At 35.8% G+C, this 15,974-nt stretch overlaps 1 protein-coding gene across 1 annotated transcript in view; it reads right to left on the minus strand.

The window, feature by feature from the left end:
- The window catches only part of PIK3C2G (phosphatidylinositol-4-phosphate 3-kinase catalytic subunit type 2 gamma), a 263,031-nt gene that overhangs the window by 85,132 nt on the left and 161,925 nt on the right, over window positions 1–15,974 (minus strand). The window contains exons 20-24 of the mRNA XM_036019298.1: window positions 14,099–14,279; window positions 11,515–11,622; window positions 6,719–6,811; window positions 4,645–4,774; window positions 467–603 (exon numbers count right to left, since the gene is read on the minus strand). Coding sequence (XP_035875191.1) covers window positions 467–603; window positions 4,645–4,774; window positions 6,719–6,811; window positions 11,515–11,622; window positions 14,099–14,279 — 649 coding nt within the window. The remainder of the gene's footprint in view (window positions 1–466; window positions 604–4,644; window positions 4,775–6,718; window positions 6,812–11,514; window positions 11,623–14,098; window positions 14,280–15,974) is intronic.

Consider the following 15,974-nt stretch of genomic DNA (forward strand, 5'->3'; position numbering starts at 1 on the left):
GCAGTCAAATAAAACAGTATGTCTTACCAAGTAATGAGATACAAAAAAATTAAAAGTCTATTAGGCATTTTGCGAACATTGAAAGAATAAGGCATGGAAAAGTAGAGCTTGGCAGAAGAGACATGTTGCAATCAAAAGAAGGAGATTTATAGGAATTGGAGATTGTGTACAAATAGGCAGGGGTGACCTGAAAGGAGCAGTGCAAGGAGTACCTTAGGTGAGATAAGAGAGGCCAGCGAGCAAAGAGAGTCTTTATTAATAGCCCAGAATTTCACCCAGAAGGGAAACCAAACACAGAAATTTTTATCTAGTTAATACATCATTTAAACTGGGTCATTGGTACTAGGCTGGTGATTCAGTGAATTAGAACTCGAGGATTTATTTTGTCATAAATCAGAATATCTCATGAACTAGAGTATATTCTTATTTAAGTACATTAAGTAAAATTAGCTCCAGTAGGACAAACCTTTTCATAATCCGTCTTTAAGTGGTTGTGCTGACTGAACCACTTTTTGATGGTATTTTCCTTCAGCGGTCCCATCAGTCCAGAGCAGCGATGGATCTTTGCTAGGGTTACAGCATCAGGCACGATCTGTACCAATCCTAATTGATGAAAAAGAGATTATGGAAATAATATTTTCTTCACAGAATGAGGGATGCTAAGGAAATACATCTCTGTCTAGGTAACAGTAGTTGTCAGCACTGTTTGGATTATCCTTCTCCTTCCCGTATCTTCTTTGAAGGAGCCTTACTTCTAGCTTCTCTTCTGAGTTTTCCTAAATCCTGGGAAGCAACGAAGCTATTTGTTGTGTTTGGATCAGATATGTCAGAAACAGCTGTAATATTTTTCCCGGAACTAGAGCGGAGAGCCAGTCTGGATGTCTCACAGAGACCACACTGCAACAGTAGAGCGGTGGGCTTGTGAACACGTGGCCTGTGCACTCACTCAGAGTTTAGGGGAGGGCCTTCAAACATGTGTGACGACTTTGGGGAGCAGACCAAGTGCAGTCTCAACAACAAATATTTAAAATATATTGTATAAGTCAATTTTCAGGTTAATAAAAACTTTGCTGTCACATGTTCATTTTCTAGGAGTGAACACAATAACTGCTGTAAACATGGAGAGAGTGACCTGCCCCTTCCTTCTCAGTCAACATTAAAGAGAAACGATGATAATTTTTTCAAAGGGAGCACGCATATATGGATGGAACTTCAACAGGACCTTTGCCCCACTGGCCATGTATCCATCAAGGCTTCTTTTCATTGTGTTCATAAGATTATTGAAATGTAAATAGTTTCAAACCTGCTGATTTCTATTCTGTTCAGAACAACAGTTTAAACCCAGTGTTGAACTCTCGCAGGCTTGATGTCCATGAAACAACCTGTAACGGATAGTTCTGTAAGGTCCTTGAAAGAAGTGAAAGCATAGAGCTCCTGGTTTTTACCATCTTGACAACTGTAAGAGTTGCAAACTCAAATGCCAAAGGGACCAGGGACACAAATGTAATTGTATGAAAAAAGAGATGGTTGAGCTTTTAAAGTTGATGATTTCATTCAAATGAAACAACAACAAACAAGCAGATCACAGTGATAGCAAACAAAAGACTTCTCTATGCTGGCTTTGGCCAGTGGCAGCTGGTTGCAGCCTTAATCTCTCTTAATATCCCCTAGCCCAGTTGTGACCACTAGGCATCTACTTTGCTAGATCAGAAAGAAGTTAAAACATGGGGAGTAGGAATTGAATGCTTCAAGTATAACCTATAAAACCTGTATGTTAAAAAAAAAAAGAAAATGGAAAAGAAAGAGAACCAATACACCAAAGATAAATCCTGAATCCTGGGCACATCTTTAGTGTCATAACATCCTCGCTCCTCCTTCACCAGTATTTGGTCTTGTGTAGGTTTTCTTCAAGTGCATTAAGTGAGATAGCAAATATAAAGCATTGCATTTAGTAGTAATGGAATTACTCTAGAAAGAAGTGATTCTTCTTTCTAATCCTGAAAAACTCCCTCCTCATTTTTCCAGTTCCTTCATGTAGCATTTTCTAGAGGAAAATTACCTCTCCATGGTTCCCGGGTGTCACCACAATCTGACTGTGCCCCCAACAAGGACTCAGACCACTGCACCCTTTGGGTGCTACGCTATAGCAGCATCAGTTACTTTCCAGATCACTTTTGTCTTCAGAAAGTTAATCTTCGCTAAATCTCAAGTCATTTATCATAAGGCTTGCATTGCTGACTACTCAGAAAAGCTTGTACCTAATTTGTAACAATCATGATGGCTAAATTCTGCCTATTAATTAAAATCATAAATTTCCATTTTATACATTTTAATTCAGTATGTATCATACACCTTTTAATACTTCTAACACAATTCTGTGTGAATTGAGTAATATGTATGGCTCCATTTTCATAGTCTTTTAATGCAGCGTTTCTCAAATTTTAATGCACTTATGTATCACTTGGGAATCTTATGGAAATGGAGGTTCTGACTCAGTAGGAAAGGGGTGGGGCTTGAGCTTCTGCATTTCTAAAAGTGTTCCCAGGTAATGTCGGTGCTGCTGGTCCATGGGTCGGACTTTAAGTTGCAAGGTTCTTAGGAACAAACTTTTCAAGGTGGTGTCATAAAAGGCAGGAGCTTTCAAAAAGGGGTGCATGAGAAACATCAGAGCAGCTTTTCCAGTCACCAAGACTTGAGCACCCCACCTCTACCCACTGTGGAGAGCTTGACTTAGTACCATGGTTGGGGCTTGTTATGTCTGCTCCTCCAATTCCCCTGAGTAATAGTTATGCCAAGGAAATTTGGAGAACCAGAAATAAAATAAATTATAAAGAATTTTAATTTGCTCTGGAAGTCTTTTCCAAAGCTCCCGGGACATTATATACCAATTAATCATAAGAATTATAATCAATAATAATGTTGATAAAGCCACATAAACTTCTGGCCTGGAGTATATTCTCCTTAAGGGCCATAGCTCTTTTTAGTACATTTTAGTATTCCCTCCCTTACTTTGTGATGTTGCTTGAGAAGAGTAAGATATTCATTAAGCCTTGGAACCTGATTAAAAATGCAACCTAAAAATGACATTTGCTTTAATGATCTCTATTTTTCTTGAAGAAATACTTTGCTAGTATAATGCCATCTGAAATTGTACAACTATACAAGATTGCCGGTCAATGGGGGAAGAAAAACTTGTTTGATTTATGACATCTGCAACTTTGGGCAAGTCTACAGGCATTTTTTTGCTGAATCATTGTATTAACTTCAAAAGATTTAGCCTCAGTTACTTTCTATCATTATAAACTGAGAAATGAGTGGGTGGAATGGAAGAATTCCATTGAGGTTAGTGATGAGTGATGTATGTACTCAACTTCTGAAGAAAGGATGATCCATGTGATGTCATAAAGCTCAGCTTGGCTCATCTAGTTTTTTGCTTGCACTTTCAACATATGAGGCTATGAAAGAATCAGGTCACATGAGAACAGGCAGAGTAAAACTCAAGGAATAACCATTTCAGAGCAGCAATGATAAAAGACTTTTAGGAACTAGAGCTTTACAAAAGGTTCAGGGGTGGGACACATGGCATGGAAGCAAAGCCCTATGATAGGAGTCAAAATAATTGACTAGTATAACAAGAGAGTCATACTGAAGTTCAAGTTGCAAGTTAAGTTAACTAGAAGGTGCTTCCATGCTTATCTTCTAAAATCTCAAATCACAGTCGGCTGGGGCACTGAGCCTAATGATGGGATGTTAGGAACTGGAGGGGCAGGCTTTCTTTAGTGATGATGGGTTTAAATTGAAGCTCTGCTTGAAAGAAAAAAAAATGACTACATGGTTCTAAGTCCTTTTTCTATTTCTATGATTCTTCTTTATCTTTTTGTTTATGCAGAAGTATCTGCTATAATTTATAACCAATTACTTTAATGAAATTCTAAGTGGCAATGACCACTTGTAAAAAGATAAGATATCTTTATAATTACTTCTTCAATTTAGCATGGTTGTAATTAAATACAACTTTTACCTCTGATGTCTTGGTAATACTTTGAGTAGACACTGACATTGTTTTCACTGATAATGTGTATAAATGTAACTGTATTTCCATAATAACGTGTTAGGTTTTATAAAGGAAAAGAAATGCTGAATTCTGTTCATAGTTTGTTTGGTCACCTTTGACTATTGATATTAATACTTTACTCAAAAGTCTTTTAGAAATTAAGTGCAGACTTGTAATGTATTTACAATTTTTAGAACTTTTTAAGCATTTGCAACTTTGAAAATTTGTGTCAATAAGCAACAATTGTATTTTTCGAATGAGTTGACTTTTCTATCATTACCTTCAAAAAAGAAAAAACAGGCATTAGCTATTAACTAATTCTTAATGACACATGAAAGAATTTCACAGTTAACATTTGGGTTGTCAAGGTTCTAATTAATACTGAAAAAGACATTATGCTTTTTGTAAATTATTTTGGCTTATTGTTTCTGAAAATAATTTTTAAAAAAGAACAATGACTGCTGTGCATAGCTCTTTGGACTTTACAATGTATAGGCTAAAAGGGGTGCTATGGAAAATTTGGTGGCATTTTACCAGTGAATGTATAAGATGAATAATGTAAGTCAACCCAGTATCTAATCTATACAGACCTTGGCCTTTTCCTGTGGATAGGCATCTATAAATGATCATTTGCATATCCAGGCCCTCCTGCAGCCAAATATTGTCCATCATTTGAACAATCTGCAGAACTAGCATATCCTGACGAAGATCATCTCCAGCCTGTTAAAAACAAAATTATACACTCTGGGTTTCTCTTTGAATTCCATTAAAAGTTTTCAAATAAGGTATATGTCATTTCTTTCCTTGAATACATTTTCAGCCTGGCTTAACAGTGGTTTCAATTGTTTTATTAGCATTCATAGGACCTTGTGTTTCTCATAGAAGATCAAAGAAAATAAGAACTTTCTTTTAAGTAATTCCAGAAGCTCCAGCCATCAAATTAGAAGCTGCATAGAATGTTGCTCCCTGATAATAATCTTTCAATTTAATATCTATGTGAAATATCTTAGACTCAATGTCTAGTGAAGAGAGGTTGAATGAATTTTTATCTGAATTTCAAACTCAGCCAAGAGAGAGTTAAGTGAAACATTATTTGGTGTGCCATAAATTTATGCACTGACATAGAGTTAGAATACTAAGAGTTTCTTGATTATGAGGACAAATAGTCCACATACAATCCATCAGATATTGAATCATGGACTTCTTGTATATGAAGGCAGTGGAAAAGTTTGCAGAGTAAATGGTCCTTGATAAAAATAAGAAATAATAAAGGGGAGATTTTCTAGTGTTGGCAGAAAAAATGTAATATATCCAAAGGGAAAGAATAGTTCTATGCCTTTAAGCTAATAAGAATTTTTATTTTGCAAATGTTTTCTTTTTTTGAAGCCAAAACACTAACTTGAAAGAACATAAGCACCCCTATGCTCATTGTAGCATTAATTACAATCTCCAAGATATGGAAGCAGCCCAAGTGTCTATCAGTAGATGAATGGATAAAACAACTATGGGATATTTGCTCAATGGAATACTACTTGCCACAAAAAAGAAGAAAATGTTACCCTTTGCAGCAGTGTGGATGGAGAACATTATGCTAAGTGAAATAAGCCAGTCAGAGAAAGACAAATACCATATGATTTCACTCCTATCTAGAATCTAATGAACAAATTTAACTAAAAAAGAAAACAGGGACAGACTCATATGGGAAGCAGGATGGCAGCTAGTGGTGGTGGTGGGTAGAGAGATTGAGCAAAAAGGAAAAAGGATTCATGGACATGGACAACAGTGGGGTGATTACAGTGGGGAGGGAGTTATAAGGGGACTAAATGATAGTGGAAAAAAATCCAATAAAATTTTTAAAAAGAAAATGCTCTCTATATGCAGAAAATTACACCATGACGAGATGCCATGTTGTTTGTTTTCTTCAGCAAATATCAGAGTCATTGGACCATTATTGTTTGAAGTTACATATTTCAAAAAGGAAATGTATGGGTGTGCTAATCATTATCCTCAAAAATAGTCAGAATACACCAAAAATCACTCTGAGGCCTTGTTGTCTGGTTTAACTGAATAAGTGATTAAACTAGCTGGATGATGGGAAAATCCTTACTTTTTTTTTTACAGTTTTTTCTTGAGTCTTTTTTTCTTACCTATGTATAACTTTTTACTCTGTTTTCCCATGGGACTCGTGATAAGGACTGATACGGCCCATATTTATGTTTTATTTTTAAAAAAGAAAACAACCAAAATTTTTAAAATCAGCAAGTGCTTGCAGATAAGAATTTTATGTTAAATTAATTTATAATATTTGAGTAACAGGTAATTTGATTTTAATTTATTATTGAGGCCAAAAGAAAGCTCTCTACATAGGGGCTCACCACACATTCCATTTTCTTTGCTACACAAAAGTGATTGTATAATTTTGTTTGTTGAAACATTTTCTCAAGTTTTGCACTGAAGGTTCACTGGCTTAAAGCCAATAGTATTTGATTTATTGCCAATCATAATGTGGCATGTACTATAATTCTTTAAAAAATGCAAAATCAAAAATAACTGGAATCTTCTGTGCTGTTGCCAGAGGAAAAGAGCCACAGTAATTTTTTCATGAGTAATAAATCAGGTATTTCTACCAATGTAATCAATTTCATGCTTTAGGAGTTACCGTACCTTAAAAATGATGCTGATATTTTGGCCCATTGGACTAGCATTGATGAAAGTAATCTTCAATGGCAAAGCATTCGATGTGAAATATGAACATGCCTATAGGAGGAGAAAAGAAAAATGGTAAGCAAAATAGAGCAAAAAGAACAATTTCCAGGAAATCATGGCCCCTTGCAGAATTTGTTATTTGAGCAAATATAACACATATGAATAATTTTTATACTTTGGAACAAAGACAGTTATTCATTTAAAAAACAACAACAACAACAACTTTAGTCTTACCAACCAAAGCCTTTACTTGGAAACTGCAAAGCCAGCTTTTTGGCAGGTCATAAATTTCCAACTACATTTTTTTTCCTCCCTGAACAGTGGTGATATGCCGGGGATTTAAGTAAACTGAATGGTATGTAAGTGTTGTGCTCATGATAGCTGGTTAATAGTGAAAAGATAAAATCGCTATTAAAAATTTTACTTCCTTTTAATTATTTCTGCTGTGCAGCATAGTAAAGAAACATGGATATAGACAGAGTTAAGAAAGACCTAAATGAGTTCAAATTTGGACTCTATGACTTATTAGCTCTAAGACCTTGGGCAAGTTATTGAAATGTTTGGATCCCCTGGCAAATGGGAAGAATAGTCCTTATCCTACCCATTTTTTTGCAACAGATACATGAGCCTGACACTAATTAGGCAGTTCAAAAAATCAACCCATTCTTTCTTTCCTTTGTATTAGTAAATATTTTCTTACCTTTATGAATATGAGTACAACATATATTTTCTCTTTTTATTTTTTTAAATTATACTTTGAATTTTCAGCTTTACAATATTGATTACTTTCTATTATACTGTCCTTATAGCTTATTTTCATTTTATATTTTTACATTTGTTGGAGTGTTAAAAGACTATGCTCTTTTAGGCTATTAGAGAGTTCATGTTGACAGTGAAGAGTACAATCAATACTAAAAAAAGGAAAAGAACTTGATACTTTCAATTCATCAACTTAATATATGACATCAATACACGTTGAAGGATCAGTTTGAATATCATTATTCCTGAGATGTCTGAAATTTGTAGAAGCTGAGAGAAAAGGATCTATTTCTTAACTGAACCTATCAACATAAATCTCACTTAATCCTGCAGCAAACAGACACTCTTGCTTACTGAATCAATCTGAGCTTTTATAGTAAATGGGTGAGGTCGTTTGGTGAGTAATGATTTCTTGCTATAAGAATAAGTCAATCAGGGAACACATGACCTTCTGTCACAATACTGCATTTGAAAGTCTTTACTAGGCCAGTCATGAGTCTAGGTGAGTAGATTTTAAATACAACTTGTTCTATTCTTGGGGGTCCCTTTCAGGCATCCCAAGTCTGGGGAAGAGACAAAGAGCAAAAAGGAGGGTAAAGGCAAGGCATAGCCCCTTGTCTTAATTACATCACTCAGAGTTATTTTGCTTTCATTGTTTCATAGTTTGGTTTTCACATGCAGTCATGTCCAAAATGCTATACATTCAACAACTATTCTACACAAATCCTTATCTATATGCTAACAGGAAGAGATACCATATTCACTCTCAAATAGCTTACAAAGGGTTTGTATGAATGTACACTCATATGCATTAAGTAGAAAATAATTTACAAGGTCATTTATCAGTTGAATGAAGAAGCATTTGAAGAAGAGGCCTTCAGTGGTACATAGGGATTTGCAGATTCTGAGAGATATAAGTTAGCAAGCAGGTAAAAGAAAAGTTTCTGTAGGTAGAAAAAATCAAACAAAGAGAAATTTGAGTAGAAATTAAAAGTAAATTGTTAGGACTAAAACAAGAAATAGAAAAGAGTGAATCAGAGTCTTGGAGGATGAATTTATGCAAATGGTGACATAGAAGAACTAGAAGAGAGAAACAAAGATTTGACCTGTGATCTTGAAAAATACACATTAATCAAATAGATTTAAAATAATTTTTAAAAAGAAGAGAAATCTATTAGTAAAAAAATGTGTGGTTTTTACTTTCTCAATAGTAGAGAAAGATTGCATTAAGTTTTTCACATTCACCCACATGGTCCATCCCTTACTCATCCTAAAGGAAATAGGAAATTGTCCCTTGTAATTTAATTAGTAGTTGCAAGAACAGACAAAGGTGAGGATTCCTACAAGGAGAGCTTAATTCAAACATAAGACCTTTGCTCTCCATCTTGGAGAGCCATTCTTGAAGAAATGTACTGAACCACACCCAAGTGCTTTTCCCCAGTGTAGCTCACTGATGGGGATTAAAATACAATGCTGACGGTAAGCTTTCCCACATTAAGAGCATTCTTAGGGCTTCTTTCCAGTGTGAACGATCTAATGCATAAGCTGTGAACTTTCATTAACGACTTTCCCACAGTCAATGAATTTATCAGGCTCTGATGTATGATCAAGTTGCTGTTGTAACCAAAGATCTTCCCTTACTTGTACATTCATAGGATTTCTCACCAGTGCGAATGGAGTGTGAATCTTGAGTGCATTATCTTCCACACTGATAGGGATTTTTGCTTGTGTGAAGTCTGTGACATAAAATAAGACATTTACCCAGACTGAATGCCTTGTCAGACTGCATTCAAAACATTTTTCTCTGCTACAAACTTGCTCATAATCAACAGTGTGAGAGTTCTAATGGAAGACTTTTCTGCACTGCCTCCATTTGTGAGCTCGTTCCCCAGTATGGAAACTCTGATGCCAAGTAAGACACTTATTCTCACTGAAGGCCTTACCATGTTCATTAAATTCAAAAGCTTCTTCCCAGTGTGGATTCTCTGACGGTTGAGCAGGTTTCCATCGGTTGAGAAAGCTTCCCCACAGTCACTCCAGCTCTAAGGTTTCTTACCTGTGGAGTGCCTGATGTTGGAAGAGATTTTACTGAGTGAAGGTCTCCCACACTCATGCTATTCAGAAGGTTTTCCCCCAATATGGACTGATAGTCAGTGGGCAGGGGGCTTGCGGTGAAGGCTTTTACACATTCACCACATTTATGAGGTTTCTCCCAATTATGGAGTCTCTGGTATTTAGTGAGACGGGAGCAGGGATGACAAGTCTTCCCACATTCTCTGCTCTCACATGCCTTGTTCTCTCTCAGTGGATTCTCAAATGAATCATTGGCTGACAGGTCTGTTTGAAGGTCTTACCATACTCGTTATACTCATAGAGGTTCTTTCCAGTATGGGTCCTCTGATGGCCAACCAGATGTGGGCTCTGAGTTAACTTTGCCACATTTATTGCATTTTCAGATGTGATGCATATTCCTTCACACTTCCTTATTGTTCAGCAAGACAGGAGGACAGGCTAAAATGTTCTGTAGGTGAGAGCATCACCAGCCACGTGTGTCCTGTACAGGTGTAGTGTGGCAGTCTTGTGCTATGAACAGCTGGTCAGAGACAGTGGGGTCAAAAAGTGGCCTGACTTGGGCACTTTCCAGTCTCAGGGGAAGTACTGATGCCTGTAGGTTGCTGCAGGAGGGTGTGGTGCCAATCACAACACTAGGGATGGTGACTCCTGGGTTGTGACCTCTGGTCTGGAAGTTCACCTGGATACTCACAGCAGCCAATCACTAGGGTTAGCATTCTACATTCCAAAATGCATAAAACAAAACTCTTATATAATTTTAATAGAAAAAAAATTGTCTACTTAACCACCAACAGCAAACCAAGAAAGCAGAAACAAAAAAAACCAATATCTGGACTCAATGATCCATATTGTTCTTATTACTTTGAGATACTGTGTCATTGAGATGCTGTTTCCATATATCTTCAGCATTAATCAGATTCACTGCTAACAATTAAAAAGTTACACAATTTAAAAAAATTAGTAATGATTTGGAATTTAGTCCAAAGAGACATACACATTCAATTTATGGAACTGATGCCATTTCTTTCAAAATGTGTTTATGCAGCATATTAGGAAAGCTTGTAGGGTGCCTTTGTAACAGCAAAGTTATAATAGTGATAGTATCAAGTTTTTAGCAAAACTTTTTGTGTTCTTACTAATAATGGTTTATTTTTTTCTCCTAATTATTGGATTTGTTTTCTTGATTGCCTTAAACTTTAGTTAAATAACATTTTTGTGCATGCATGAGTTTAACCTACCTCTTCATTTCTAAATTTCACTTATCAATCCTTCTCTCTATCTGTGGTCCTACTCTTGGCTTTTGAGAAGGAGAATAATAAGGCTCATGGAGAACAGAGGAAAAAGGACGACTCTCTGTCAAAGAAAAGGGGCTGGCAGAGGCTTAGGAAGAGAAGGGGTTTGCGAGTGTGACATCACCAGGAAGGACTTTCCAGGCACTAGTAAAATCACAAACTATTTTTGTGCACTGTGCACTGTGCACAAACTATATAACACACTGACATATGAGCACAAATGAATTTAAAATTGAATCAAAATGGGGATGTTGTGGCTAATGATATATTAGTGTACTAGACACGACTATGCACATAATCGAAATAAGCATGAAATTAAACTCAGCCTGCTTGGAATCACCAAATCAACCATTTTGAATAAATCATGAAATCAATTCAGTGAGAAAATCCTTACTTTTTTCCCACTGAACTGATGTATAGTTTGTTTCTACACCAACAAATCATCTGATGAAGCTAATGTGATCCCAACTGGCCATAGTGCATCAAACAGAGCACATGGTTAGAGTTACTTTTTTTCTTCAAAAAATTGCAATAAGATTTTATAAGTAGTTTTTCCCATCTCAAAAACATACATTGAACTAAACAATACAGAACAAAATAGTCAATTATCTACTGAATGAATTGACTTACATCACAATCAACCCCCTTTACACAGAGGGCAGGGTTTAGAGGAAGATGACAGGTATGTATATACTGAAAGAATTCTTCTAGTTTGCCAATCTCTTTCTTCAGCACCTCCTGTGGTAAATCATAAGAAAAAGCATTTTAGAAACTGTAAAGAACTTGACTATTTCTTCAAGTGATAATTTTCTTGCATTGATTAAATAAACTCTTTAAATCAAGGGTTGCACACTTGGACGCTTTAGGTCGGGTAGGTTATGTAGCTGCGCTTGAGAAGGCAGCAGGCTAAAGACAACAGGGAGTACGGGGAAAAAACAGATAATTAATTAGTGCATGACCTTTCTAAAAGACTTTAAATTCAATTGAAAGTAAAACCAAAGCAAAGCACTCTTCTGTTCAAATAAAACTTGATGGGCTGGACCTGACCTGTGGCCCCACCAACTTCCAACTGTGTTTCATGTTCCAATCATGTTAAATAATTACTAACATGATTCATTTTTTATAATTTCCTGAAGTCTTAGTTTGTAACCCTTAAGATTTATACTTAATAGTAACAGTACATTTCAGAAAAAGTGCACATATATTGTGGGCAATAGCAACAAACATCATTTTGCAGACAATTGCTAACTGTCAGAAACAGCAGTATGTATAGTTTACTGAATGTCAATGAGTATATTTCTGATGCTTGACTTTCTTCCACAGTCCTCTTCCATAATATCTGAGGAAGGTCTGAGACTACCAACAACACCTTTAGAATTGTGCATCCCCTGACAAAAAGAGGGCAACAACAATAACAATTCAAAACAAAATAGCAATAATAATTCAAAAATAAGAAAGCTCATTTTAGCCCACTTTTGAAAGCTCTTCAAGCCCAATTCTAAAAATGAGGATGTCACACTAATAACCGTCACTTAACTCTCAAGAGTGTCTTAACTCTTCCTCCTGGCTTGTTGACACAGGATAGCATCTATTGCTCCCAGAATGCAGAAGAGCAAGGTGGAGAAATGAGGAAAAATTCCCCTGTAGCACTTCCTTTGTTCTCCTTTGTCTTATCTATGCCTGGATTTACCTGAAGAATATCATGGAGGAGAATCTCTTTTCTCTTCACTTAATTAAAATTTCTTAATTACATATAGTTAGGTTTAATGTGTGTATTTTTTTAAATAAAAAATAAACAGTAACTTATATTGGGAGAATTTATTAAGGCTTTCCCCACCTCTTTCTTTTTCTCTTCCTATTGTCATGTAAAGAGGTGTTGTCAGCCAGTCATGATAAAATAAATACGTGTATTTGGGAGAATAATGTCAATACCACTCTGAAACATGATGCAAATGGTCAAAAGGGCACCAGAAGTATTTAACTATCATGTAGAACTGAAATATGTGGGGAATATTGAAACATAATAATGACCCAAACTATACACAAATTTTGTAAAGTTTAAACCAATTTATTTTACTTACTTCACTTTTTTGTCTATCTCGAAAATAATGAGTTTGCAGTAATGGGGATGAATCTTTTTTTTTTCTTCATTGCCCCTCATGTTATGTGCCTTAAGGCTTCTCAGTGTAACCAGAGTTTATACGTCTCCCATCTAAAAATAATTTCTATCTTCTAAGTAGATAAAGTTGCATGGCCTCTGTTATTTCTACTGAATGAGGTGAATTACAGCAGCAAAAATCTTGGGCTGGGAAAGGATTCTGGGACACTTTACCTATTTCTATTTTCATATTATTTTGTTGAAAACTCTTGTTGATTTTAAACAGTGGGTGGAGTGAAACTATGAGCTTCCTTGAGGACAAGATTCATGTTTTAGTCATTTTTCTATCCATAACTCCTCATCTGCAGTAAGTACTTAATTATTATTGAATGATGTCCTTTCAATGAATGGATGTCCACTATCTCCCTGCATCTAGGATGTTGAACTTAAGAGAACCTACTGAATGGTCTATATCACTGGAGGGAACTAGTGATGCAGATCATTAAAAAGAGCAAGTGTTTTTTCATTAAACCCAGAAGAAGGATAGCTAAGTCCATTATTATTATAATCAGTGATCAAAGAAGCACACTACTTTGACTATCCTGGAACTTTTAAAAAAAATATCACATTCCACACCATTGTTACTTTCTCATTTAATTAATTTTATTTGTTTTGGCACAAGTCTTTAAAAAATGTGACCTTGATTAGTGCAATGTTAGAAAAATCTAGACCTAGATTTTGTACTTTGGACAAGGGTCCCCTAAAAAGTCCCCTCATGTGCTTCTGCTACAAGTCTGAGTGGTGCTGCTGTTTTGAGGAAATTATCTCATTTGCTCTTTTTTATTGAACTGCCTTTGCGGTACATCGGCCTCTTTTGTCAGATACCATCTGTCTGCTATGTGGCTACTTATATCAAAAAGTCCTGTCCTGGTGATAGACGTTATCATTAACTTCAGGATAGTAAAATGAAAAAAAAAACAATTAAATAATTGACTTGTGCCCCATATCTAAGTATAGTGAAGGAGTTTGCTTTCTAAGCTACAGAATTAAAACTTAATTGAAGCAGAGATGAAAAACAAAATACTTCACTCCATGAAGATTGATTTCTCAACAAACCTGCCTCTGAGGGTCACTGGCCAACTTGACTTTTTCCCCAACGTCTCCCAGAATTTTGATAAGTTTCATCTCCTTGGAAAACTCATCACTCAAGGCTTTCCCTGCACAGAATTGGAGAGCAGCCAACAGCTTCTGATACCAACTTTTAAAATAAGCTTCATTCTGTGCATCCTTTAGCAGCCTGAAGGAAAGAGTGAAAAAGAATTCTTGTATATAAAGCAGATTTTTTAACCTCTTCCACCAACAAAAATAAGTGCATTGCAGACTAATCTGTATTTGGTGCCTTTGGGCAGTTTAAGAACCTAGAAGGGGAGAAATGTTGTTTGCTGGCGGTCATCAGGTTCCATCTGATAGCTAATGAGATTACAAAAGAGAGGAATCAATAAGAGACCTGCACTTTCTCATTTCAATTCACAACACAGTTTTTCTTCTTCCAGGCTTCTTAATCATACAACAAATACTTATCTTAACAGCACATTTTTGACTTATTAAAATATGAACTAAGAATTTTAGGAATAGTATTTATAAGTGACTGTAATATATTGCGACTCGATCATCAACCCCTGTGCTTTTCTGCTTCTCTTCAAAAGATAATGTCCCTTCCATCACCATTAACCTCCCTTATTTAACCTCTTCTGCCTCCCTCCACCCCCTTTTCAGCTGGTAATCACCATACTATTGTCTGTGTCTGTAATTTTTTCTTCTTTGGTCAATCCCTTCACTTTGGTCAATCCTTTTTTCACCGAGTCCCTGAACCTCCCTCCCCCCATGACAGCTGACCATCTGTTCTCTGAGTCTGCAAGTCTGCTTCTATTTTGTTTGTTACGTTATTTTGATTTGGGGTGGTGAGCACACAAGGCTAGGTACAGATGATGTATTATAGAATTGTATATTTGAAACCTACATAATTTTATTAACCAATGTCACTCCAATAAATTCAATAAACATTTTAAAACATTACATGGCACTAAATAAAATAATTTTAAAATAAAAAAATGAAGTTTCCATATTGTCATTTATCTCTATATTGCTCTTTCTGCCAACCCCCTCCCCTCCCTTGATTACCTAGAGGAAGATATTGTAAAGGTAAGATCATGGTTTTTATTTTCTTTCATTTCTGGCTCCAAGTCCCAGCCCTACAACATAAAGGTGACTTAGGCCAGTTACTTAACAAAGCTGCAAAATAAAGCAACAACTTCGACTCTACAGAGCTATACAGAACATAGATTGAGCTGATGCCTTTGAAAAGGCTCTATACAATGCACAACTATTCAGTCAAAACACATTAATTCATCTGTATCTTGAAGCCTCCCCAAGCCAGCCTCTGTTACTACCTGGTATTCAGCTCACGTCACAGACATGGGAGGCACAGAACATCAAAAAATTTAAGAACAGTTTACTAGATAATGGAGTAGTGACAAATATTTGAATACTCTGTCTTCCAAGTGACAATTTCTATTGCCTTGAAATTAATTCCCATGTGCTTAAACTTACTTGCTATCATGCTGTAAAACATGAAAATAAAATTTAAAAAACTAATTCCTTTAAATACTAACCTCTCTGTGATTGATTCTTTTAATCTTAACTGGTCTCTGGTTGTTCCCTCTCCTGAAAAATATTAGCATTCAAGGAACTAGAAGAAAATTATTGTGAGAATGAAATATGAAAATAGGAAGGATTAAATGCATAGCAGCCAAAGAATACATAGATGAGTTTCATTCTGCAGTTTTAATTTTGTAACTCTGTCCAACAAATGCTATGTTACAGGATCTAAAATATACACACTTTTTTTTTGTTCTGCATTTTCTGTTCCTGCATATTTAAGTTGAAAAAATTAACTGAATGAGTCTGCATTTTAGGGGGGGGTAAGGTTTGC

This window comes from Phyllostomus discolor, chromosome 2 (assembly GCF_004126475.2).
Source record: "Phyllostomus discolor isolate MPI-MPIP mPhyDis1 chromosome 2, mPhyDis1.pri.v3, whole genome shotgun sequence".
Lineage (NCBI taxonomy): Eukaryota > Metazoa > Chordata > Mammalia > Chiroptera > Phyllostomidae > Phyllostomus > Phyllostomus discolor.